The sequence below is a fragment of the Martes martes genome, assembly GCF_963455335.1.
Source record: "Martes martes genome assembly, chromosome: 17".
NCBI classification, from domain to species: domain Eukaryota; kingdom Metazoa; phylum Chordata; class Mammalia; order Carnivora; family Mustelidae; genus Martes; species Martes martes.
Window position 1 is genome coordinate 58,335,154 of NC_137905.1, and position 26,451 is coordinate 58,361,604.

General features: G+C 51.6%; 1 protein-coding gene and 1 pseudogene across 2 annotated transcripts; one reads left to right on the plus strand and one right to left on the minus strand.

Moving 5' to 3' along the window:
* Positions 1-19,041: 19,041 nt before the first annotated feature.
* On the minus strand, positions 19,042-25,889 carry DUXA (double homeobox A; the record flags this gene model as incomplete). The annotated part of the gene is made up of 4 exons (XM_080828644.1): positions 19,042-19,110; positions 24,269-24,414; positions 25,052-25,160; positions 25,746-25,889. The coding sequence occupies 4 exons, from the start codon at positions 25,887-25,889 to the stop codon at positions 19,042-19,044; spliced, it is 468 nt and encodes a 155-aa protein (XP_080684770.1).
* LOC308357893 (proline-rich protein 3-like) lies at positions 21,965-22,558 on the plus strand (annotated as a pseudogene). Its single transcript has one exon. The product of its transcript is annotated as a proline-rich protein 3-like (transcript).
* Positions 25,890-26,451: the final 562 nt, after the last annotated feature.

Here is a 26,451-nt window from a genome sequence, read left to right on the forward strand (position 1 = left end):
ATAAATAAATAAAAAGGCCCCACATGGTGACTATCGTTAATAACACCACATTGCATGTTTGAAAGTTGCGAAAAGAGTAGATTTTTTTAAAAGATTTTATTTATTTATTTATTTTATTATTTATTATTTATTTATTTTATTATTTATTTATTTATTTATTATTTATTTATTTATTATTTATTATTTATTTTTATTTATTTATTTGACAGGGAGAGAGAGAGCACAAGCAGTCAGAGCGGCAGGGAGAGGAAGAGGGAGAAGCAGGCTCCCCACTGAGCAGGGAGCCCAAAGCAGGACTCGATCCCAGGACTCCGGGATCATGAGCCGAAGGCAGGTGGTTAACTGACTGAGCCACCCAGGCGCCCAGCCCCGTTTACTGAGCGATAGCAAAGTGACAGCACAAAGCACCCGAGGAGGGAGGGGACTTGCCCCAAGAGTAGATCTTAAACGTTCTCATCACAAGGGAAAAAAAAAAAAAACTGTGAGTGTGTGTGGTGACAGGTGTTAGCCAGACGTATTGTGGCACTCATTTCACAATACACAAAAACATGAAATCCTTATGCTGCGCTCTGAAAGTCATAGAACGTTATCTGTCCGTTATACCTCAGTGGGGAAACCAGACAGCTCCGGGGAGCCTCCTTGCGCCCTTCCATGGTGCGAGGTTGTGGTGAGACGAGCGCCGTCCCGGAGCCGGCCTGCGGGCTCTCTCCAGGCACCCATCGCTGGGACCTTGATCCTGGACTTTCGGGTCCGTGTGTGACTCCAGGAGAGGAGGACGGGTCTATCGAACTCTTCTGCTTTTTTTCATTTCTGAGAAGCCACCAGGTCCTGATGTGTCATCCTTGTATATATTGTTGGGTATCATGTGGCGGAATTTAGGCCTTTCACGTGTCTGTGCGTGGTGAGACAGGCCTGCCATTTTCCACTCTGAGGACACCTCTGACGGGGCAAAATAGAGATTCCTGCTTCCACGGCGATCCAAGGGTGGCCAGGCGAATGGCCTTGAAGGGACCAAAAACACCAATAATACCAGTGGCCCAGTTGGGAGGCCCGAAGCAAGGCGCCAGCCCGGTTCCCAGGCCTGAGTTGCTGGTGGTCGGGTCTCGGGCCAAGAAACAGGCGCCCCGCGCGGTAGAGACGTCGGCAGGCGTCGGGGGACGGCGACGCCGACACAGTGGGCCGTGCAGTGCGTTGGCCACGGGGACCCCCAAGAAGGGAGCAAAGGGAGGATTTCTTCTGGGGCTTCATCCTGTGGAGAACTCGCTGGATCGCCTCTTCCGGGCCAGCCTGAAACACAGGAGGGGGATGGAGGCGCGGCGTGTGGGGAGACTGGGGGCAGCGGGGCCGGGGAGAGAGTTGGTGGGAGCTCAGTGAGAGGCAGTGTGAGAGAAAGAAAACCACCAAGAGAGCTCGCGCTCAGGGGGAAAAGGCAGCGAGGAGCTGACCTTCTCTCCCACTGCCAGACGACAATCATCACGAGAACTTTCCACTGAGCTAAAGGCCAGGCGGGAGTCCAAGAAGTACATGCATCCCGTGTAATCAAGGATGGGGAAGGTTTCTCTTAGACATGAGGCAGTGTGGGCGGCATCTGGAGACATCTGTTCAAGATCACGTGCGTCTGAATACCCTCTTGTTGAGCAAATTGCCCCTGGACCTGATCCTCCGCCAGTCTTGATCCAAATTTTAGGAACTGGCAACACTGGATTTTACAATCTGCGGGCGTTATTTATCTAGCAGTGTGTACCATGGCGTCTGGCGCACCGTCAGTGCTCCGCGGAGCCCTTCTGGGATCAGTTTCCCCGGCTCAGAAAGAAGGGGACGTTTCGTGTTAACCTAATGCATCCCTGTTTTTTAAAACGTAGGCATATATTTTATATTTTCCTAAGTCCGTGCCCTCATGTGTGCGGGTAAAGGCATATCCGTAAGGACTGATAAATTCAGGTGGAAGTTAATTTCCAGGGTTTGGGGTCTACACCCGATGCGATGACAAATGCTTTTTCCAAATCAACTCACTTCCCCACCCAAGGAGCCCCAGGGGTGGGCATGGGGGAGTCTCATCTCCACTTCAAAAGACAAGGAAACTGAGGCGGGGACAGACGAAGCTGTCCCACAGTGGGAGTGCCACCAACCATTTTGCGCCAAAGTGAACACCTCACCTGCGGCCCATCTCCACCTCCCGCAGACACCTCGCTCCCTCATCAGGCTCCTCCCTCCGGGTTTCAGGCAGGCCCCAGCTTTTATCACCAACATCCGGTCAGAATATGCCTGTCCCGGTCAGAGAGCCCTGAGCGGGGTTGCCAGAGATTGCAAATAAAAGTGCTGGACGCCCGGGTTATATGACTTTCAGACAAACAGGTAATTTTTAATAACCTTTGTTTTAGAAAAGATTGAGATTTGGTGAAAAGTGGCACAGGCCTGCAGAGATCTCCCGCAGACCCTGTCCCTGGTTTCCTCCGTTACCAACAACCTAGGTTAGCATGGTTTGCCACCGTTAACTACTACCAAGACGTTGTTGTTGTCCGTACCGTCCATACTGTTAACTCAGATTTCCTTCACTTTTACCTCATGTTCTTTTACTATTCTTGGATCCCAGCCAGGACATGGCATTGTATTTTTAAAGCATTTTATTTTTATTTACTTATTTTTTTAAAGATCTATCCATCTCTCTTTTTTTGAAGATTTTATTTATTTGCCAGGAAGAGAGCACAAGCAGGGGGAGAGGCAGGCAGAGGCAGAGGGAGAAGCAGGTTCCCCCTGAGCAAGGAGCCCGATGCGGGACTCGAGACCCTGAGATCACAACGGGAGCTGAAACCAAGAGTTGGACGCCCGACGGACCGCGCCACCCAGGCACTCCACCACATTTTTAATTCTCACGTCTCCTCGGGTTCCCCTTGGCTGTGGCAGCTTCTTCAGCGTTCCCTGTATTTGATGACCTTGACAGTTTTGGGAACTGGAAAGGCATTTTGTCGAATGTCCCTCAACTGGGACTGTCAGATGTTTTTCTCATGATTGGACTAGGGTTATGGGTTTTGGGGAAGAAGACCGCAGAGGGGAAAGTGCCATTTCTTATCACACCATATCAAGAGTACATACTGTTGATGTGGCTCGTGGCTTGACCACCTGGACAAGGTAGTGTTTGTCAGGTTTTTCCCCCATAAAGTTACTCTTTTCCCTCCCTTTGCATATTTCCTGTCTAGAAGGAAGTTACCAGGCACAGTCCATGCCTAAAGAGTAAAGAGTTGTGCTCCACCTACTTGAGGGTAGACAGTCGACACCAATTATTTGGGATTTTTTTTCTGTACAGGAAATTTCTCTGTTCCCCCTGCAAAACTAATATATATATATATATATATATTTACTTATAAAGCAAGCTCTAGGCCCAACATGGGGCTTGAACTCTCGAACCCAAGATCAAGAGTCACGTGCTCTACCAACGGAGCCGGCCAGGCGCCCCCACTAATAATTGATTTGATGTGTAAGTATGTCTGTGCAATCTCTGAGACACACATGAGAAAGTTACTTGTTGTTCATCTGAAATTCAAACTTAAGTGGGCGTCCTGCATGGCATCTGGCGACCTTATCCCAGACCCATGTATCTACGGGCATTTTTGACATCCCACTATTGGATGTCCAAGAGGCATCTCGAAAAATCGAATCCCGGTCGACGCCGCTGACATCCACTCTCCCCCACCCGGCCAGCGGCTCCTGCAAGGTTCCCATAAAGGCGTCTCATTCCTCCAGCTGCCCGGGCTGCAGAACCCGGATCAAGAAGGATCCTTGACTCCTCTCATATCTCATTGCCCATCAGAAGATCAGGGTTGATCCTCATCAAAAATATATTCAAAAATTCAACCACTTCGCACCGCCCCGGGCCATGCCACCAGCAGCTCTCGACAGAATGATTGCAAGAGCCCAGCACGCGCCGTCCGTTCTCCCAACCTGTCCTTGCCCCTGAGTGTGTCCCAACACGGCCTCATGATCCTAGTTATCCTGCGTGGACACCGGAGGATGTCCTTCCCGTTTAGAGCCTGCCCGGGGCTCCCATCTTGCTCAGAGTAAAGGCTGCGCTGAAGGCGAGAGCGCCGTGTCCTTGGCTTCCCCACAGCAGCCGTCTTGACTCGGGCCGCTCCTCAGTGGCACAGACCTGCGGCAGGACAGAAGCGACTCCACGCTGTTCTACTGTCGGGAAACCGACGAGGCGCCGTGTCTTCACTCACTCCTCCAGCCCCCCTACCGGGAGCGTCACGTCCCCCTTCCGTGTCCCCCTTCTCTGCTTTGCATTCGTTGCTCCTGAGGAAGAGGAAAGCAGCCCCTGATCTGCGGGAGGAGCCGGCCGGGCGCGTCGTGAGGACGGGGGACGGGCAGCCCGGCCGTGGGGTGCCCTCAGCAACCGCCCTCCAGCACGGGGACCTCAGAAGAGGCCGCTGCGTAACCGGACGGGTCAGGACAAGACACGCCGGCTCTGGGATCGCGTGTGAACGCAGACGCCGACACTGTCCAAGACGCAAAGCGAGCGAGCAGCCCTTTGTCCGGCCTTGTCCCGGCTTCCTAGGCTTCCGGCGCACTTCCCCGCCCGCCACCGCGCCGGCCCAGCTCTGGTTGTCCCCAGCCCGGCTGAGACACCCCGACACCCCGTCACAGCTCCACCACATCGCGTGTAGAGCGAAGCCTCGCCTCCCTGGACTCCTCCTCGGAGTCCCCTAAAGCGAATCCGAATTCCAGGCTAGGTCGGTGCCGACCCCCTCTCACGTCCACGGGGCCTTCTCCTGCATCCCAGAGTGGCCCCCGGGTTCGCCTCCGGGGCCCTTCCTGGACACTCCTTAGCCCTAAAGGACACTGACATCCTCGTCATCGCGTTTATCCTCTGTCGCCCGTTTCACCGGCGCGCTCTGAGGACAGGAACTCTGCCCGGCAGTGACCGGCTTGACCGACAGTTTTGAATGATGAAATGGGAGCTCAGGGGCCGCGGGGCGCCCGACCCGACACCGTCGAGCCAGCTGCACCCCGGCTCTGGGCGCCCTTGCTCCCGCCTGCCGGCCTCCCGCCGCCCCGCCTGGGTGTCGGGGGCCTTCGCTCCCTCGCCTTCCGCTTCTCGAAAGTCCCCGGGGCCCCTCTGGGGAGGTCGCTCCCCTCTCTCCAAACAACGGGTTGAGGTGCGTCCGGAGCGAACGCTTTCTTCCTTTTCGACCCTCTTTTCCCCGAACGGGGACGTTGCAGACACTGTCCCGGCAGCGCCATCTCTTGACCGTCGGCCGCAGCCACCGGCAGCTTCTCCGCAGCCACGTGCGGCTCCAGCCACGGGGCCGAGGGCGGGGCAGGAGGCGGCTCTGTCCCGAGCCCGAGCTCCGGCCCTGTCCCTCAGAAGTCGCCGAGCCTGTGGGAGCTCCCCCCGCAGATGGGGGCCCCCCCCGCCGCTGCCTCTGTCCTGGCTCCACGCCGCCCCCACCACTCCTCTGACTTCGGAGGTCCAGAGATCTGCTCTCTCTCAAAATTGTTTTTAAAGATTTTATTTATTTATTTTAGAGAGAGAAAGCCGAGCAGGGGGGAGGATGGGGGGGAGATTCTCAAATAGACCCTGAATCAAGCACGGAGGGGCGGGGCTTGATCTCACGATCCTGAGATCATGACCTGAACCGAAAACCAAGGTTTTCGACTGAGCCCCCAGGTGCTGCTCGGAGTAGGTTTTCGGCACTGCTGTCCCTTCAACAAGGATACGTTGAGAGGGTGCCCGGGTGGCTCGGTCTGTTAAGTGTCTGCCTTCAGCTTGGGTTGTGATCCCAGGGTCCTGGGACCGACTCCCGCGTTGGGCTCCCTGCTCAGCAAGGAGCCTGCTTCCCCCTCTCTCCTGCTCGTGCTCTCTCGCTCTGGATCTCTCTCGTGTAAAAATAAACAAAATCTTTAAAAAAAAAAAAAAAAAAGAATACATTGAAGATTTGCTCTTCTCCAAGCCCCGCTCTAGGTCGGGGACACCCTGGGGGACAAGGTTGACTGTGTCCTCGCCCAGAGGTAGCTCACACTGTAGGGCAGGAGGACAGATCGTTAGCAGACGAGCCAACTTTTAAAAACCATTTTGGATACAGACACATCCAGGTGACATTTTAGAGAGTGAGCTGGAGCCGGCAGGTTCTGCTCCCTTAGTCTCAGGGACCCCAGGCCCCTGCAGCCGGGCGCCCTGAGGCCCGAGCTCTCCAGGCCCCACTGTGAGAAACAGGCTCCGAGGAACCTGTAATGCCTGTGGTTAGCAATACTGTATCGTGCACTTGAAATTGTTGAGAGGAGACATGACACACGGCACGCGTGCACGCGCGCGCGCACACACACACACACAGTCACTGAAATAAAACCACCAGTTTTAAAAACAAAATAAATATTTGCGAAGGAAATGGTAACTGTTATTCTGGGGTGATTCTCAGAAATGGTTCGCATAAACGTGACAGAGTGTGACAGGCGCGCTGGCGTTTTCGCGGGCGGGCACAGACGGGGGCGTGGGTGCCCCAGCGTCGTGTAGACGAGGTCGAATTGGCACCGGCCCTACCCTGCTCTTCTGTTTCTTTCTTCAGATTATTTTTTCTCTTTCCGATTTTCTCTTTATTTTCCCTTATTTTCTCTTTCCCTTCCACCTCCCCAGCCCAAGGGGAAAGGACAAAACCCAGGAACTTTCCTCTGCTTCCTTCTCACGTTCTGTCTCTCTGCCCCCTTCTCTCTCGGTAGCTGAAAGCTCCAGGAGGAGAGGAGCGCAGGGCCTGAGGGAAACGTGGGGGCTTCGTGCTCAGGCGGGGAGCACAAGGCTGGCTCTGGGGCCTCCGGACCCCTCTCCAGCTGCAGAAACACCTGGAGCCTCAAAGGAAAACATTTCTAGTGTCACCATTTTAGAAGTGAGGGAAACTGTCTCCGAAGACCTCTCGGTGGACACCGTCTCACGTCCCATCGCCCGGATCTGGGTCACCTAACTGGCCCTAACACAATCACCAGCAAGGAGAACGGACCTGCCGGAGTGACTCAGACCCACCGAGTTCACTCCTGTAGCTCGGGATGGGGTCACTCTTCCATGACTCAAGTGCTTGCCCCGGGTTTGCACACACCTCATTCCCTTTCATCACTCAGGCCTCCGCACAAACGCCACCTCCTCAGAGGAGCCTTCCAGGAATACCCCACACAGAGTGACGTCGCCCAGGCACCCCCTCTCCTCTGTTCTCCCGGCATTTATCACAATCGTAAATCATCCTGCTCACTGTTGTTTTCCACCAGGTAGACACCATCATTCTTGGCATCTTACGGGCAAGGAAAGCAGAGGCATAGTTCTTTGGTCTCTTTAAGGATCAACACGGAGTCTGCACGGATGTGGGTGTTACCACCTTGGCCTCCCCCCATCATTTACCTGCATTCCCCTAAATTGTGGATATGGGGTGTCCTTGATTTTTTTAAATGACAAATCTGAAAAAAATTACTATAATTTGGGGTACCTGGTGGGTTCAGTTGGTGGAGTATCTGCCTTCGGCTCAGGTCATGATCCTGGGGTCACAGAATTGAGCCCCGCTTTGGGTTCCCTGCTTGGCGGAAGCCTGCTTCTCCCTCTCCCTCTCCCCCCACATCGTGATCTCTCTCACTCACTCACTCTCTTTCTCAAATAAACAAATTATCTTTTTTAAAAACAATACTAAACGTAGAAAAATTACTCTGATGCCCCGAACAGGCCGGGCAGTTGTGCCAAGTGCTCCCAGGTGGAGCCCATATCCTTGGACTTGGCCAGGACCGATTTAGCACTGGCTAGTGCCCTACCCGTGAAATACCAGGAATATCTTCCGTGCCTGTCAGAGTCGGGGGCAAGCACTGGTCGCGGGGACAAGGAGCTGGCGCGGGCAGGGCGGGAGTGTGGGCAGTGGGGGACATTCGGTGCTGGTCTGTGGGGCTTCTCAACCTCTGCACTATTGACAGGTGAAGCTTGATAATTTCTTGCTCTAGTGGGATGTTCTGTGTCCTGGCTTCTACCCACCTCCATCCCCTCCCCCGGGCTGCAGCTGTGACAACCAAAATGTCTCCAGGCATGCCCAGAGGTCCAACTGGGGGGCAGAATCACCTCTGGTTGGGGCGCCTAGATGGTTCCGTCGGTGAAGGGTCTGCCCTCGGCTCAGGTCACGATCCTGGGGTCTCAGGATCAAGGCCCACATTGCGTTCCCTGCTCAGCGGGGAGCCTGCTTCTTCCTTTCCCCCTGTCTCTCCCCGGTTTATGCTTTGTCTCCCGCTTGCTAAAAAAAAAATAAAATCTTAAAAGAAAACATCGGCTCTGCTTGAGAACCACGGCTCTAGATGGTTGCACTCAGACTTGGGCCTACATCAGAACCCCCGGGGGTGGGAGGCGGGGACGGGGGGGCTTGGGTAAACCGTGCCGGGCCCCCCCAGAGTGTCTGGTCCGGGAGGTCTGGAAAACTTACCTGGAGACGTCCCTGCTCTCGATAATCAAGATTTCTGTCTCGTTGCTGTTGTTTTCTTCCTCTGTTTTTAAATACAGACTTAGTTCCCGTTGCAGGGGTGTGAAAGCCGTCGACACGCGGGGTGAGCGAGGAGCCCGCCGGGACGCCTGCCCGGCTGAGGTGTGCGCCGCCCAAGGGGGGCGATGGTCTTGCGCCGCTGGGGACAAGGGCTCCCGGGCTGGGGGTCACCCCGCGTCGCCCCCGCGCGCCCGCGCCGCCGACCTCCGTGGCAGTTGCCAGGTGCGCCCACCAGAGGGCGGCAGAGGCCGCGTCCCGAAGCGGCCGCCTCCTGCCGAGGGGCGGGGGCGCGGCGGCCCTCGAAGGGTCTCTTCGCGCTCAACCGCGGAAGCGCCCCCCGCGGACGCCCCGGTGCGGCCGTTGCGGAGTTTAATAGGTTATCGACGCTGCCTGACCGTCTTCCGTTCAACAGCGCGATTTACGGCTGGTTTTTATTTCTTCAGGGACGGCGGGCGGGGCGGGGGCGGGGCGGGAGCGCGGGGCGGGGCGGGGGGCGGGGCGGGGGCGGGGCGGGGGCGGGGGCGGGGGCGGGGCGGGAGCGCGGGGCGGGGCGGGGGGCGGGGCGGGAGCGCGGGGCGGGGCGGGGGGGGCGGGGGGCGGGGCGGGAGCGCGGGGCGGGGCGGGGGGCGGGGCGGGGGCGGGGCGGGGGCGGGGGCGGGGGGCGGGGCGGGAGCGCGGGGCGGGGCGGGGGGCGGGGCGGGAGCGCAGGGCGGGGCGGGGCGGGGCGGGGCACGGCGGGGCGGGGCGCGGCGCGGCGGGGCGGGAGCGCAGGGCGGGGCGGGGCGGGGCGCGGCGGGGCGGGGCGGGGCGCGGCGCGGCGGGGCGGGAGCGCAGGGCGGGGCGGGGCGGGGCGGGGCACGGCGGGGCGGGGCGCGGCGGGGCGGGAGCGCAGGGCGGGGCGGGGCGGGGGGCGGGGCGGGGCGGGGCACGGCGGGGCGGGGCGGGGCACGGCGGGGCGGGGCGGGGCGGGGCGCGGCGCGGCGGGAGCGCAGGGCGGGGCGGGAGCGCAGGGCGGGGCGGGGCGGGGCACGGCGGGGCGGGGCGGGGCGGGGCGCGGCGCGGCGCGAGCAGCTCAGGCTCCCCGTCCGGCGCGGCCCCAAGCGGCGGCGTCCCGCGACCCCGAGAACGCGGTCTGGGCCGCACCCGAGTCCGGACTCGGCTTCCCGGACCGCAGCGCCCAGGCCCCGCCCCCGCGGACTCGCTGTTGAGGATTTTACGAGTGAGGAACGTCTACCCCCGCGGGCGCCAGGGCTCCGGTCAGACGGCCTCGGGCGCGCCCGCAAGCTCGGGCCTCACGCGCCGAACCGGCCCCGCAGCGGAGCGCGAGCGCCCCGAGTCGCCCGCGGGCCCCGGGAGCCGCTTCCCCCCGGGCCCGTCCCTGCAGGCCAGGGGGCGACTATTAGACATTTTCCCACCGTAGGGACCCCCGCTGAGCCCCCTTCTGAAGCGCGGGGGGGCCCAGAGCCCGCCGCGGCGTCGCGTCCACGCGGCCTTCGGGTCACCCCGCGTCGGGCAGCGAGCTCGGCCCTGCGCGCGGAGCGGCTCCAGGCGCTGGATTCCAGAGCCGAGGGGACTCGGAACGCGGACGACCGTCGTCGTGGTCATCATCGTCATCATCGTCGTCAATGTTTTTTTTTAAACATTTTGTTTACTCAATTGACAGAGATGCCAAGTAGGCGGAGAGGCAGGTGGAGAGAGGGGGAAGCAGGCCCCCGCGGAGCAGGGAGCCCGACGCGGGGCTCGACCCCAGGACCCCGGGATCGTGACCTGAGCCGAAGGCGGAGGCTTCACCCACGGAGCCCCCCAGGCGCCCCAGGGATCTACTTCTGAGTGGGAGGGGAGTGAGGTGTGGCTCACCAGCCGCCCCTAGTGACCCGACAGCATCCACTTCAAAGGTCCATGCAAGAGGTGATTGAAACGTGGCAATGGGAAGCCGGAGGAGGTGGTGGACGGGGGAGGTGCTTTCAGGGAGGAGAAACAGGACTTTCTGGCGGTCGGAAAGTAGGCAGCGTGGGAAAGGTCAAGGTTTAAGGCTGGACCACCACATCCCTGGCTTGGGGATGATGGAGGATACGGGGCTCTGCGCGTCTTCCCCACACATAGGGTATGCACCAGGAGCGTTATATGGTATCAGACCTAATATTCCACTCTTTTAATGCCCTGGAACGTCCCTATTAACTATATGTTTCTGAAATATTTTTAAAAATTTACCCAAGAACTCTGCTCAGCCTTTCCTAGAAAATCATTCATCTGAGATTTTCAAATGTATTACTATAAATGAGCACCTACTATCTTTCTACCCTGGAAACCTGATCTGTGTGTGTGTCTACTTCTAGGTCATTCAAGACTCTGATAACGCGGGCGTTCTGTCCTTTCTCCTCCAGCTAAGTCTGCCAACCGTGGGACTATTTTCAAACTTCAGCCTCTGATATTTGCCTATCAGTGCCTCTTTTCTGGCTTCTGATTCCTTGATTACTGCTTTTGTCCTTACTGAGGTTGGTCTTATAGCAGCTTCTTAGATTTTCTGATTTTTTTTTTTTTTACAATGTTACTGATACAAAGTTGACCTACAATAGACGTGAGGTACTTAAAATGAACAATTTGAGGCTTTCTGATAAATGTATACCTTCAAAACCATCACCGCAGTCAAGACAGGAAACCTATCCATCACCCCCAAAAGTTTTAGGCATGCACCTTTCTAATCCCCCCACATGCCCTCCAGCAGCCCCCTCCCCAGAACACCACTGATCTGCTTTTCAGTTGCTATAGATTCACTTGCATTTTCCAAACTATTATAGAAGTGCAGTTATATGATACACATTTTCGTGTCTGGCTGCTTTTTTGTATTGTAATGATTTTTGAGGCTCATTCATGTTCCTGTGAGTAACAGTGGTTCATTCTCTTTTCCCCCGCCAAGTAGTATTCATTGATGGCTATACCACAATTTATGTATTCATCCACCAGTTAATTGGCGTTGAGTTTGTTTCCAGTTTCTGGCAATTGTCCTGAGTCTGGCGGCAGGGGGCAAATGTAGATGCACTGACATTTCTGTAAGATCCAAGGGAGAGAAAATAGTAGTTCTGACCAGGATAACAGTGTTGAGAAGATTCTAGATATTTTGAAAATGGAGCCACTGGATTTCTGACCACTCAAAGAGAATAGGAGATTGCATGAGATTTCCATTAGAAATCCCCCCCTCTCCATTTCAACCCGTGTTGTCTGGGTAGAATTGACCCTACACTCAACTCTAAGAATGTTCCAGAGTCTAACTAGTCAGTGAACCCCACCTCCAACTCAACCACGTGAATGGTCCTGAGGTTGGTACATATCTCAGGCACAGCCAGTGAGCACACAGGAGGCATTTGCTGGGTTTCTGGAAAAAAGATGATTCCTCTCTTGTCCCCAAAATGATTTGGTGTGGTATGGTGTGTTCCTTCCCAGAATACAGAGGCTGGGGCTACCAGGAGACCATGAGGTAGAAACTGAGGATCAAGTCAACACAGTGGAAGTAGCATGAATAGAGAAAGAGAAACTAGATTACTGTCAACATTGTTTAAGCTGCTGGATAGAGCCTCACCTGATTCCCACATATCAGCCCTTCCTCTGGCCATCCCTATCACGTACATCCATGAATCCCGGTTATTTTTAAAGCCTTTCTGAGATCGCTTTTGAGATAGTGAATGGAGGAGTTGGTGCTCTGGATGAAAAGTGCATCTAAGGTGATAGACCAGAGAGACAGGTGGTCCGTTGTTTATGGGAGATGAGAGAGAAGCAGGCATCAGTGACCATGCTCCCAGATACCTGGTTTCACAACCCACTGAAGGAATGAGTAGACAGGAGAGGCAGAGGGATAGGGTAAAATATTGGGGTGTTGAAATGGAGATGCCACTCAAATGTCCAGAGAGGCATGGCACTGGAACACGTGGAAGATGCACGCATGCGTGTGTGTGACGTGCTCAGTGCCACATCTCCCTGGCTGTTGAGGGTTATTTCAGCTTCAGCTCTCTCTCTTCGTAGAGAGGATAGGGCAGAATAGTGCCAAAAGCACTTTTATGTATAATGACATTGGAAATATTTTAGTAAGTGTGTGCAAATCTCGTCTTCCCCCAAGGACCGTGTCTATTCTTCTGAGTCTCTCTGTGCTGAGCAGTGACTGGGTGGCCCAACAGTGACGGGCATCGGAGGCCGGGCCACTAAAGGATGCCACATCTGGGCTACTAGGAAAATATTTAGGCCTAGGAATCTTGGAAGCTCCAAGATGAAAAAAAAAAATTCATCTGGGAGCCAAGGTGGGATTTAGGGGAAGATTAGGAAAAGCCCTACTTACAGGGAAACCAGTGTGTCCAGAGCCCCGCAACCATGCGTCCAGAGCTGCTGGGGTTTGGAATGGATGGGTGCCAATTAGGGACCAGCACCTTTTGGTCAGACAGACCCCTGGATACATGGTTTGGCTGATGGGTGACACTTTCGTGGGAAGAAAAAGGCATGTGTTCCTCGAGGCAGGTGGAGCAGAGGGCAGGGACCATGGCATGGTGAGCAGACAGCGAGCTGGATTTCAGCTCCTACTTCCATCCTGGTGGGAGTTTCCATGCAATGCACAAACTGCACAGTTGCACGCAGTGGCCAGCCGGTGAGCACATGTTTCTTTATGGGTAAGAGCACGGGCTTGGGAGTCCTGTTGCCTGGGTTCGAAGCCAAGCTGTGCAGTTTGCTGTGTCCTCAGGCAAGTTTACAACCTCCTCGTGCCTCGTTTTTTTTTTTTCTTATCTCTGATATGGGGAGGATACCATGAGGATAGTGACCTAACACATGTGAAGTGTTAGAACAGGGCCTGGGCTGCCAGGGGCACCTGGGTGGCTCAGTGGGTTAAGCCTCTGCCTTCAACTCAGGTCATGGTCTCAGGGTCCTGGGATCAAGCCCTGAACTGGGCTCTCTGCTCAGCAGGGAGCCTGCTTCCCCCCTCTCCCTCTGCCTGCTTCTCTGCCTACTTGTAATCTCTCTGTCAAATAAATAAAATCTTAAAAAAAAAAAAAGAAAGAAAGAAAAGAAAATATCTCTGCTAACTCCAATCCACTCCCGAAAAGTAACCACAATGGCTCATCCCGTAGATACTGTTCTCAACCCGGACACCAGTGATAAAGCATTTTCCTTAGTGGAACTTGGGGGGCTCAGTTGGTTAAGCATCCAACGCTTTTTCTTTGCATCTTTTTTTTTTTAAAGATTGAGCCATCCAGGCACCCCGACTCGGGGGTTTCATAGCAAACGAGGGGGATGAGAAAATTCACATTCATCTTAACCCTGGAGTGTCCAGGACTGGTGGGATCCCCGACACACAACCCACTTCTTTTTCATGAACCTCCCAACACTTATTGGCTCGGTTTATTCTTCAGATCCACACCCTTCTATTTGTTTTTTTTTTTTTTTAAGAGGGAGAACATGTGAGCAGGAGCAGGGGGTGGGGTCAGAGGGAGCCTCAGACTCCCCACTGAGCAGGGAGCCTGATGTGGGGCTCTGATCCCAGGACTCTGGGACCATGACCTGAGCTGAAAGCAGATGCTTAACCTTAACTGACTGAGCCACCCAGGGGGCCCCAGATCCATGCCCTTTTAAACCTAAGACCGCCTGGAAACCTTTCAAAGGCTCACGGTTTTCCCCCTTTCTTCTAGAAAGGTGCCCCTCCTGCCCCCCCCCAGCACTTCCTTCCTCAATAGCATCCCTATCAGACAGTCTCTCTGACCCTTTCTTACCTGGAACTCTGTCTGAAAGCTTTTCCTCTAGATCCTCACGTAGTTCATGCCGTTCTCCTACTGTCTTTGTTGGTTCAAAACATCACCTCACCAGGCACGTTTTCTGACTCCGTTATCTTGAGGAACTCTTGCCCCCAAACTACTCAGATTACTTTATCTTCATTTAATATTTATGCTTTCGCTCTATTTCGTTCTTTTTCCGACTGCTGGGTTCACTGCCCGCCCGCCGTTACTAATATTCATGTCTTCTTTTCAGGTGCCTTAGTGCAATATTTTAGGTTTCTTCATTTGGGTTGTGTACATTCTCTTAAAATTTATCTATCCTTAGTTTGGGTTCTGTATCTGAGCCCAAGTTCATCTGCCTGACAGGCAGCAGAGCTGCTCACTGGTTTGCAGCAAGAAAAGGGTTTATCTAAGAGGCAGCTAGATGAGGAGACAAGGAGGTGGGAGGTAGAGCTTCAAACCCACCTTCCGGAAGGGGGAGAGAACAAGTTTTTTATAATCACAGGAGTTGGGGCTACATGTGTATTGCTGAAAAGGGTTGGGGAGCATGACATTTCATGAGTAAAGAAGGAGCATGCATAATGAGCAAACACATATGTAACATACATCCCATGTTCATTTGGGGGTAAAGACATCACCAGAAGGAAGCAAAGCCCAGCCCCTGATGTCAGGACAAAGGGAAACAACTTAGGGCATGTTCCAGAAGCTGGGATAAGCTGGATGGGGTCTGGGGCTCATTTTCTTAAGAAATGCAGGGCCCAGGGGCGCCTGGGTGGCTCAGTGGGTTAAAGCCTTTGCCTTCAGCTCGGGTCATGATCTCAGGGTCCTGGGATCGAGCCCCGCATCGAGCTCTCTGCTTGGCGGTGAGCCTGCTTCCTCCTCTCCCTCTCTGCCTGCCTCTCTGCCTACTTGTGATCTCTGTCTGTCAAATAAATAAATAAAATCTTTAAAAAAAAAAAAAAAAAGGAAAGGAAAGAAATGCAGGGCCTTCCTTGTTCACCGGCTGGGGCTGCATCACTTGACCTTGAGTTCCAGGCTTGTGCAGAGTCACTAGTGGGTTTGTTGGTGGGGTCTGAAAAGACACAGTAACTTATTGGGGGAAACAGTTGTCTAAAAAACAAGATTAAAATTTTCTGCTACTTTTAACCTCATTAACCCATGGGGCAGTTTCAGTTTTGCTGTGATTAAGGTAGAGTTTTACATTATACTTTCTAATCTACTAATGCCATCAAATAAATAGGTACCAGTGTTTGAAGAGCACATTTGTAAAATTGGAAAGATGCCTCCCATGTAATGTTGAATGAAATAGTTCACAAAATGCTTTCTAGATCTGCACCCTTCAATGGGGTAACCACTAGTCCCATGGACTATACATTTTTTTGTCTTTTTAAAATTTAAATTCAATAAACTTATAGAGTATTAATAGTTTCAGAGGTAGAGTTTAGTGATTCACCAGTTGCATGAAACACCCAGTGCTCATTCCATCAAGTGCCCTCATTAATGCCCATCACCACGTTACCCCGTCCCCCCACCTCCCCTCCAGTAACCCTCAGTTTGTTTCCTAGAGTGACTATACACATTTAAATTAAAATAACTTATGGAGCACCTGGGTGGCTCCGTTGGTTAAGCGTCCAACTCTTGATTTCAGCTCAGGTCCTGATCTCAGGGTCGTGAGATCAAGCCCCACATCAGGGCCCCTCCCACTTGTGTGCCCTCTCTCTCAAATAAGTAACGCTTTAAAAAATTAAAATAAATTTAAAATGCAGTTTTTGTCACACTAGCCATATCCGTCCTACGCAGTAGTCAGCTGTGGCTTGTGGCTATTAACAGCACTAAGAAAGACTATTTGCAGCAACACAGAGATTTCTGTTGGATAGTATTCACCTCGAATATGAACTTAATTAAAAATAAAGTATATATGTCACAGGTATCTTCGTGTGTGTCGGGGGGCACATCAATTAAAGGTTCTCCATCTATTACATAACAGATTTATTTAACTTTTAATTTTTAGAGAATGCAACTTTATTGACTGGGTATGAAATTTTAGAATATTTGAAATTATCACACTCCTTTTAGAAATCCCTATTTGACCAGATACTTTACTTTTTAAAATATCTGCTTTAGGGGCACCGGGCTAGCTCCGTCGGTAGAGATGTGACTCTTGATCTTGGGGTCATGAGTTCGAGGTCACATTGGGAGTAGAGCCTAGTTCAAAAAAATAAAATATTTTAAAATCATTATTGAATATTATTATTAAATATTTTAAGATATCTGCTTCATAATATCTGTTTACTTTAAAAATTCTTCATCATATGGTCCAACAGTTCACTTCTGGGTGTATATCTAACCCAAAGAATTGAAAATAGAGATTGAAACAGATATTTGTACCCCCCGTGTTTATAGCATCATTATTCACAATAGCCCAAAGGCAAAAGTGACCTACATGTCCATCCATGAATAAATGCATAAACCCAAGGTGGTGAATGCACATGATGGAATATCATTCAGCCTTAGAAAGGGAGACAAATTTGACACACGCCATGAGACGGATAAACCTTGAGGACATAATGCTATGAGAAAGTCAGACACAGGGGCAGGGAGGGTGCCTGGGTGGCTCAGTTGTTAAGCCTCTGCCTTCAGCTCAGGTCGTGACCCCAGGGTCCTGGGATCGAGTCCCACATCAGGCTTCCCTGCTCTATGGAGAGCCTGCCTTTCCCTCTGCCTGCTGCTCCCCCGGCTTGTGCTCTCTCTCCATCAAACAAATAAATAAAATCTTTTAAAAAATAAAATAAAACAGCCAAATTATGGAAGCATTCCAAGTGTCCATCCATAGATGAATGGATAAATTACATATACATATATATGATGGAATATTATATATACAGAATATATATAATGGAATATATAAAATATAAATAAAAATAAAGACTCTCTCTCTATATATATATAATGGGATATTACTCAGCCATAAAAAAGAATGACATCTTGCCATTTGCAACAACATGGATGGGTGTAGGGACTAACATGCTAATGAAATTAATCGAAGGGCGCGGAGCTGGCTCAGGGAAGGGAGTATACAACCCTTGATCTTGGGGTTGAGAGTTTGAGCCCCACGTTGGGGATAGAGATTACTAAAAAACAAAAATAAAAATAAATAAAGACTTTTTAAATAGATGGGGCACCTGGGTGGCTCAGTCAGTTAAGCCTCCAACTTGGTTTCAACTTAAGTCATGATCTCCTGGGTGGTGGCACTGAGCCCTGTGTCAGGCTCTGAGCTCAGCAGGGAGTCTGCTTCAGAGAGTCTCTTCCTCTGCCCCTCCCCCACTCAAGGGCCTGGGTGTGCGCTCTCTCGCTCTCAGTAAATAAATCTTCTAAAAAACTTTTTTTAAAAAGACACGTGTTAAAATATAGTATACTAGTCAGAGAAAGACAAACACTATATGATTTCAGTCATATGTGGAATTTAAGAAACAAAACAAAGGAAAAAAGAGAAACAAAAAACCAGACTCAACTATAGAGAACAGAGCTGCGGTTACCAGAGGGAGGCGGGGGAGTGGGGAACACAGGTGAAGGGGCTGTGAGTACACTTACCGTGATGAGCACTGGATAATGTAGAGAATTGTTGAATCCCTACACTGTACAGCTGACACTAATATAACACCGTATGTTAACTATACTGGAATTAAGATTAAAAAATAATAAATCATTGGCCATTGACAAATGGTTCAAACTCCAGACCCTCTCCCTTTCCTGGAGGTCAGAGAGGAAGACCAGAAAGTGCCAATTCTCTGATTTCTCTCGTCACTGGAAATTCCAAATATTTTAGAAACTGTGCTAGAAAGGGGGATGAAGACCAATAAATGTTTCTTACTAAAAAGCACAATTACTATGATGGCTGAAAAAATGCTCTATTGGTATGTTTATTTTCATTGTTCTCCAGATCTGCTGGACTCTGGATCTATGATCAGTGATCAGTCGGTAGGGCTGCGTGATGCCTGTATCTGTCTCCACCCCACCCCCCAAGCTCTGTTTACCGTCTCTGGCAGGCTCAACTTCTGGAAAAGCTGAAGGTATGCTTAGAAGAGAGATTTAGACCCCAGGCTGAAGACATAAGATATACTGAATGTCTCGCTCTGGAGAAATAAGACAGTTGAGAGTGAGACTGATGCCATTTTGTGTAGTTTCTATGCCCAAGGGGGAAAGATAAAAAAGAGAAATGGAAGAAGCCAGTTTGTATATTCAAACGTGAAAGTAAACTCACTCCCACCTTCCCAGCCCAATGTGGAACTTACTCTCCCCTGGGAAAGCCACACACTAGGCGGCCCCTGGCAGAACACACCTAAGGACTGATTCTTCTATTAAGTCAACCATACCTTCCACAAAAGTTTACTGATTGTTTACTATGTACCAGGCCCTGGGAAGGCAACAGTGAACAAAATTCCCATTCTCCTGGGGTTTCTACACTCCGGCTGGGAAAGTGGCCGGTGGAATTCCTTGGGGGGAACCATAACTTGGGGAGAGCCTTCAGACACTATAACCAATCCCCTTACTGCACGGAACCTGACAAGGCTTTTGAGTAGGTTTGTCTTCTAGCTTTGTCCTTCTTTTATCCTTCTATTCCATCCTTCTTCCAGGTGTATCCTTCTTTTGAGTAGGAATATCTTCTAGTTCCCAAGAGATGGTTGGGGTTGACTCCACCATGTGGGAGGACTGGACAGTCAGGAGGCTCGGCTTGCGAGGACAGCGGGATTACCTTGAACCCTCTCATCCCAGACATCCTGTTGTCGGTCTCGTCTCTGTTCTCAGTCTTGATCATCAGGTTCTCTTTTTCTCTGGACATGGAATCTGGATCTCCGATTTTGAAACCAAATCTAAGTGGGTAAAACACCGAGAATTAATTAAAGCAAGTGATGTCATGGGAGTTTCACCATTGCTTTTGTCATAAGGCAGAAGGAAGAGTGGGATGGTTTGTTTTAGGCTTAACTTCAAAATCACTGTCATTCTGTATGATATCTAGGAAAGTCTATTGGGTCTGGAGATAAAGCCCAAAATTCTGAACCTCACACCTAGTACTTGCATGATGGGTTTTATACCCTCTTCCATGACCCAGGATAGTATATCTGTCTAGGAAAATATTTTCTTTTTTTAAAGATTTTATTTATTTATTTGACAGAGAGAGATCACAAGTAGGCAGAGAGGCAGAGAGAGAGAGAAGGGGAAGCAGGCTCCCCGCTGAGCAGAGAGCCCGATGTGGGGCTCGATCCCAGGACCCTGAGACCATGACCTGAGCTGAAGGCAGAGCCTTAATCCACTGAGCCACCCAGGCACCCCTAGGAAAATATTTTCCATTCCACAGTAATACATAATGGATTGCTACTCCTAGCCTCTGCCCATAAATTACACTACATGCACATTAGACACAGATGTTAAATATATGTATACATTTTGTAATGACATAACTTTAGAAAAACACATGTTTTTATATATTACACGCACACTCACATCCCACAGCTGCTACTTTGGGTTTTCACAGAGGTGGCAAGCAGAATAAAGCACAGGTCTGGAGTCCAAAAACCAGGCTTTGGAAAAGCCGCATAATATCCCGGAGACTTTCACGTCCTTCCTGACAGTATAGGCCACCCTGCAGATGAATGCTGGTCTCGGAAGCCCGCACATACATAGCCCTGTACGTGGCGTCTACACCCAAACCATAACCCCCTTTCTCCATCTGCCACACTTGTGACAGCTACAAGAATTAGTCCCCTGTTGATGAAGCCGTTCAGATAGTTCTCATTCTTTCTGCACCTACCCATATCCTGATCTTAAGGAAAAGTATATTCAGCTTTGAATTCTGAGAAAACTAGCCCAAAGAATATTGGAATGACCTTATTAGGACGTGATTCACATCATCTCCTACCGCTGGCTTCTGCTTTCTTCTCTCTCAGCTCATGCCCTTTCGGAATCCCGCCAGACCAATTACCCAAAAGTCAGTCGGCCCCTTCCATCCGGCTTCTCCCGGCCTTCGCTGGGACACATCCTCTCCTCCCCGGAGCTTGGGGGCCTTGTGGAAGCTGCCTCTTAACTATCCGTTCTGGGCACCCCAGGCAGACACCTCCCACCTTGCGGGACTCCTTATCTCCTTCTAGAACCCCGTCCTCCTGCTGGATAACGCCCGCATCAGCCATCCAAGCCAACCACGCCGTATCTTCCGGGCTGGTTCTTCTCTTTCCCTCTCCGTGCCATCCCCGTCCTCCGCACCCTGGCCGTGCCCTGTGTTATCAATCTGTGTCCGCACCGTCTCTGAACCCCTTTCCATGCCTCAGTCTCCTTGACTTTTCCCTGATCGTCCGACCTCTTTCCGGTCTCCGTAGCGGAGTCCGTTCTTCACTCTGGAGGAAGAGAAGCTATTTCAAGCTGTAACCGTAGCATGCTTTCTCCTCTGCCTTAACTCCTCAAGCACGTCCCTCCCACCCGAGGGATGAAATATAAACCCTTCTAGCGAACACTTTCCACGTGTGTAATCCACTTCAGGACCTCTGAGCATGCCTCGGCATACAGGGATTTATCAGAGATGGGCCCCATCTCCCAGCTCTCAGGCTAACGGATGATGTCACATTGGGGTTTTGTGTCCACCATCTGAACTGGCCACAAGCAGCTGGTCCACACGTGAAGCTCCCGCAAGTATCTTTGTCACGCTAGTTCACCAGCCCACACGCAGATCTGCGATTCTCCGGAAGCCGCAGGACTGCTCTTAGGAATCCGGTCTGCCGCCGATGCTGCCCTTCCTAACCCCCTCTATCCGGGTCTTCCCCTGGGGACTTTCCCCTGATTGTCAAGCCTCAGATCAAGCTTTCCTCTGTGAAACGATCTCTGGCCAGACGCATCTGCTTCCCTGTTGGTACCAGACTCATTTGTTCACTCGAGTTTGTCTAGAAGGTGATTTTGCACAACTTTATCGCACCATCGAAACTGCGGTTCATTTGCCCATCTCCCTTACTGTTTTCCAAGCTTCTGTTTTCATGAATGCCTCAACAGGTAGGCCTGCTCCTCGCACACCACAGGCACTGGGTAGGAGCACGGCATGAAAGACACAGAAGGGGGGAGGAAGAGAGCAGAGAGGATGGCACATCGGTCCCACTCGTGTGCATTCAGTTCCTGGTTACCGCAAGGAGCACTGGTGTGGAAATACACACGCAGTACACCACTCTGGCAGAATCACACTCCGTCAGAACCCTGCATTGCTGGGACCCCCGGGCGGCTCAGCTGGTAAAGCCTCTGCCTTCAGCTCAGGTCATGATCCCGGGGTCCTGGGATCGCGTCCCACATCGGGCTCCTCAGTCAGCGGGGAGCCTGCTTCTCGCTCTGCCTGCCGCTCCTCTTGCTTGTGCTCCCTCTCTGACAAATAAATAAAATCTTCTTTTTTAATAAAAGGATCCTACATTCCTGAGCTAAATGTTACATCTCTAAAGTAGACAAAATAATTCCAACCTCATGGGATAATTAGAAAGGCTGAGAACTATGGCAGATCTAAAGACTTTAGCCAAATGTCTGGCTTGAATTCAAGGTAAAGTAACATTCCTTCCTTCCTTCCTTCCTTCCTTCCTTCCTTCATTCAATGAATTCTTACCGTCATGTGCCAGGCGCTGTTCAGAAAACAAATAGGAAACCATCCAACGTGCCCCTTCCTCACCGCCCTCCAAATCCCACAACCATGACACAACCATGATGCTGAAGCCAAAGAAGCAGCAGCAGCAGCGGCGGCAGCAGCAGCAGCCCTCGCCGCCAGAGCAGGAGGGAAGAGACTGGAGATGAGAAGGACAGGAGGCCCACTGGCCCACGTGGCCTCCTGGCCAACGGAAAGCCTGATGACCCCAAGTCAGCCCTTCACAGAGCTCCTCCAGAATCAAGGGTCTAATGATTCTACCACTGCTGAGTCCCCCACCTCCTCCCTGGGCAAAGGCCCAATTCAGGAGGCCAAGGCCCCTGGTGTGGTCCAAACGGTTGTGGTCGGTAGAGGGGAGAGTGATGCTGAATCTCCTTTTCCCAGACGGGGTCACCGGGGCCCCTTCTGGGGAGGCTTTCACAAAGAGCAGCGAAACTCTCGAAGGTTCAAAAGCTGGTCTCTTAACAAAAAGATCTGCCCGCCCAAGGATGGACCCCAGGTCACGGAAGACAAATCCAACTTCCCCGTACTGCTGACACTTAGCCAAAAAGGGCCACTGTCGATAGGAGGACCTCTGTGCCTTCTACCACTCAGGCATCAGCGGACCTCCTCTGGGAGACTGCCTTCCCATCCAGGCTGGGAAGAGCCCGTGGTGACCTGAAGGCCATATATTTCCCTGTGCCCCTGGGATGGCTACCGTGAGGCTGCTCCCCCTCACCACCACCCTCAGTCAGGAACCCCCACCTGCATCCCCGATTGGGGTCCAGAGCTGTCTCTACAGTGAGGGACTCTCTGGTATCTTCTAGGCTTTTTTCCAGCCCAGCTAGTATCTTTATAATCATGGCTTTAAATTCTCGTTCGGACGTCTTACTTCTATCCATACTGATTAAATCTCTGGCTGCGAGTACTACCTCCTCTTCTTTCTTATGGGATGAAATTTCTCCTCATCACTTTGTCCAGAAAAGAAGAAACAGAAGAAGCAAAAACAACTCCTACCTTCCAAAAGGTGGTGGTTTTTCTACTTGTAGAATTGGAGTATTTGTTTCCTCAGACCTCTGACTGATTTCTCAGGTGTTGAGAATCATTTGGTACCTGTCTAGTTGTATTTGAGCGATGAGACAAACTTAGGGTCCCCCTACTCCTTCGTCATCTGGACCCCTCCCCTGGGCCAAGAGTGGCATCTTCGGTGGTGTGCAGTGTGCACTCCTTCTGACCAGCCTCCAGACTCCCTTTCAGGACCCCGTCTTCGCTCCCTTCATCTGTCTCCTGGGTCCTCGTCCCCCGTCCAACTGGCCGCTGAACAGGAAACCTCTTTGGTGTCGTTGCTTCTGTAGCCGTCCCCGGCACTGCCATCAGTCCCCGAGCCCTGGGGCAGTTTCCTGCTCTTCTCTTCTTCCAGCTGCTTGTTTCAGGTCCTTTCTATAGGACACACCAGCGTGGCCAGCTGCTCTGCGGTGCCCACCAGGTTATTTGACCTGGACTCAAGTCTATGGATGCGGGAGTTTCCCCCTGAAAGGCCACTCTCCTTGCTTTTGCATCTCATAGTTTCCGTGTCAGGAGTGTGACCCCCACCACTCCAGTCTGCGATCCCGGGGCTGGTGAGACTGGGCACCCCTTTGTAGCCGTTCGCAATGTGGGCGGCATCTTTGTGACTTCCTCATGCTACAGTTAAGTTTTTTCTGCCAAAACGAGTGAGGCTCCTTGGTGCCCTCTTGATTTTCCACACCTCCCAACGTGGGGGAGTTATGGAAATTTCCAGAAGACTGCCTCCCTGGTCCTCCCCACTCTTCTACTGGTATCGTTTCTTCTGGGTTTGAGGTATTTACTAAAGGCTCTGGTGGACTACCCTATCTCCTCTCCAGCCCACTTTAGTTAGACGGTGTCACTGAGAGGCCACTAGTCCTTTCGTCTGAATTCTGTGACTCTCCACCCAGCTGGCCTTTGGGTGGAACCTGGACAAGACTGTTGCCTTCCTCCAACCTTCCGCTACATCCCTTGCACTGGTTGCTTTCTGTGAAAATGGCAGTGGACAGGCTCAGTTTGGAACTGGTCCTGAGGAAATGGGTCAGGTATGTGGGCAAGAGGGATGAGAGCCACTGGAGAACTGAGAACGAATTTTTTTTAATTTTTTAATATTAGCAATAAATGCAGTGAAAAGATGAAAAAAAGAACATTGATTACAACAAAAAACAACTGAAGGGGGTGAGAGCTGGCTGTGAGGGATCCTGGGCTAGAACCTACCAGACGGAGGGAACAGCTTGTGGAAAGGCCCTGGAGAGGGAATGTGCCTGTCATGTCCGCGTGGCTCCCCTTCCCATACGTCTCCGTCCCTTGGACGTGGACCAGTCGAATTCTTCATCACTTACCTGGACTCTTGACTCTGGAATGCCAATTTCTTTAGCGAGTTGCTCTCTGGTATCGATGCCAGGATAAGGGTTGTTCGTAAACGCCTGGATGAGGGTGTGTAGTTGTGAGGGAGTATAGCTGGAACGGCGGCGTCTGTCTTCTCTGCCTGGGACGAATGCGAGATCAAGGGTCAAAGAATATTTCAGAGGTCAGTTGACATATTCAGACAAGGAGCCCAAACATGCCCCACTCTGTCTCCCATCTAATTTGGAGCCTGTTGCTTCCCCTTAAGAGGGCCTTGCCCTAGCTTATTACAGGGAGAAAGTTCTAGAAGAGATGCAGTATACGGCTAGGTTGCTAGTTCTTTCCAGTGGAAAGAATGTAAACAGAGGAGAGCCTCAGGTCCATGAACCAGGGCGCCCGGATGGTTCAGTCAGTTTAAGTGTTGGACTTTGGCTCAAGTCATGATCCTGGAGTCCTGGGCTCGAGCCCCGCCATTGGGCTCCCTGCTCAGCAGAGAGTCTGCTCCCTCTGGGCCTCACCCCACGCTCATGCTCTCTCTCTTCCTCCCTCTCTCTCTCATATAAATAAACAAAGTGTGAAAGGAAAAAAAAAGACAAATGTTCTTGATCCATGAAGGGAAGAATTTCCAGGGGCCATGTTGAACCCTGAACCAGAGCAGGAAGGAGGTCCAGAGAGAGAACATTCTTTCCTGCTCGGAGCAGGAGTTAGCTCCAGCGTAGAGAGGCACTTGGGCACCCAAGAGGCCCTGCCAGGGACCAGGACTGGCGCAGACTATTTACTCTGAATCTCCTCTTCAGCATGATCTTGGTCTTGGCTTGATTCTAAGTCCTCATCGGGTTCTGACTTTTTCTGGGACTGGTGCCTAGCTCTTCGATTCTGAAACCAAATCTTAAGTGAGGAAAACAAAACGAGAGAATTAACTATGTTTATGTCATCTCAGCCCCATCACTGCCTTTCTTCAAGAGCGTGTGTGTTATTCTTACTAGATCAAAGCTCGGGATTGTTACTGATACCTGTCACATCTGCCGAAGTCTTAGGTCAAGGCTTGGCACTTAGCATCTCCACAGTCTGGTCCCAACAGAACCGTAGTAATCTTTTAAGTTAATAAGTAGATGCTGCAATTATGTAATTTACAGCTAGTCCAAGCATTTTCTGTTCCCTGGAGGAGTACCTGCCCGCCTCCTTCCCACTCCTGTAAGCTCTTTCGTCCTCAGTACCCACATTTGTGAAGTCAGACAAAGAGCAACATCCTTGTCAGTTCTGGGTGTCAGTCAGGACGCCTCAGGGCAACCCTCTTGGGTCCCCTCCCTCTTCTGCTCTGTACTATCACTCAATAAACGTTGCTTGGTTGCCCCCCACAAAGATACTCCATACAAAGACCTTCGCAGACTGGTATGTAGCTCTGGCCAATCAACAGATTCCTTCTCCTCCCTTTCCACTTTTAGTCTTGAAGATATAGAGTTTGTGATTTACCTGGACTCTAGACTCATCAGTGTTGACTTCCAAAGCCAGTCTTTGTTTGGTAGCGTAACCTGGGTAAGGATTTTGGTCAAATGCCTTAATGAGGATTTTCAGTTGATCTTCTGTGAACCTAGTGCGGTTGCGTCTCTGATTCATTGCTACGGTCTCTGTGGAAAGGTCAGGAGAGAGGAAGCATTTCATAGACCGGCTTACACATTTCAAACTTCAGGCTCTACCTAGACTCTGGTTTACCCTTTTCATTTGGAATCCACCAGAACCCAGTAGGAAAGAACTCTGCCACAGTCATAAAGCCTTTAAACACACAAGCGTGATTCTTTTTTTAAAGATTTTATGTATTTATTTGAGAGAGAGAGAGAGCACAAGCAGGGGGAGCAGCAGGCAGAGGGAGAAGCAGGCTCCCCACTGAGCAGGGAGCCTGATGCGGGACTCAATTCCATGACCCTGGGATCATGACCTGAGCTGAAGCCAGATGCTCAAACGACTGAGCCCCCCAGGTGCAACCACAAAGGTGATTTTGAGTTTTGCTGGTTGATCTGAATGCTATGACTGGGAAGCCAAAGTCTTCTATTTTCAAAACCCACAGAAAATGGATGTGTTCTCTTTATATGAATTAAGAACAATGAGTCAAGAAAATCACAATTACATTACATTCATGAATACTTGAACCCATAGAAATGAAGAACAAATGAGGTATCAT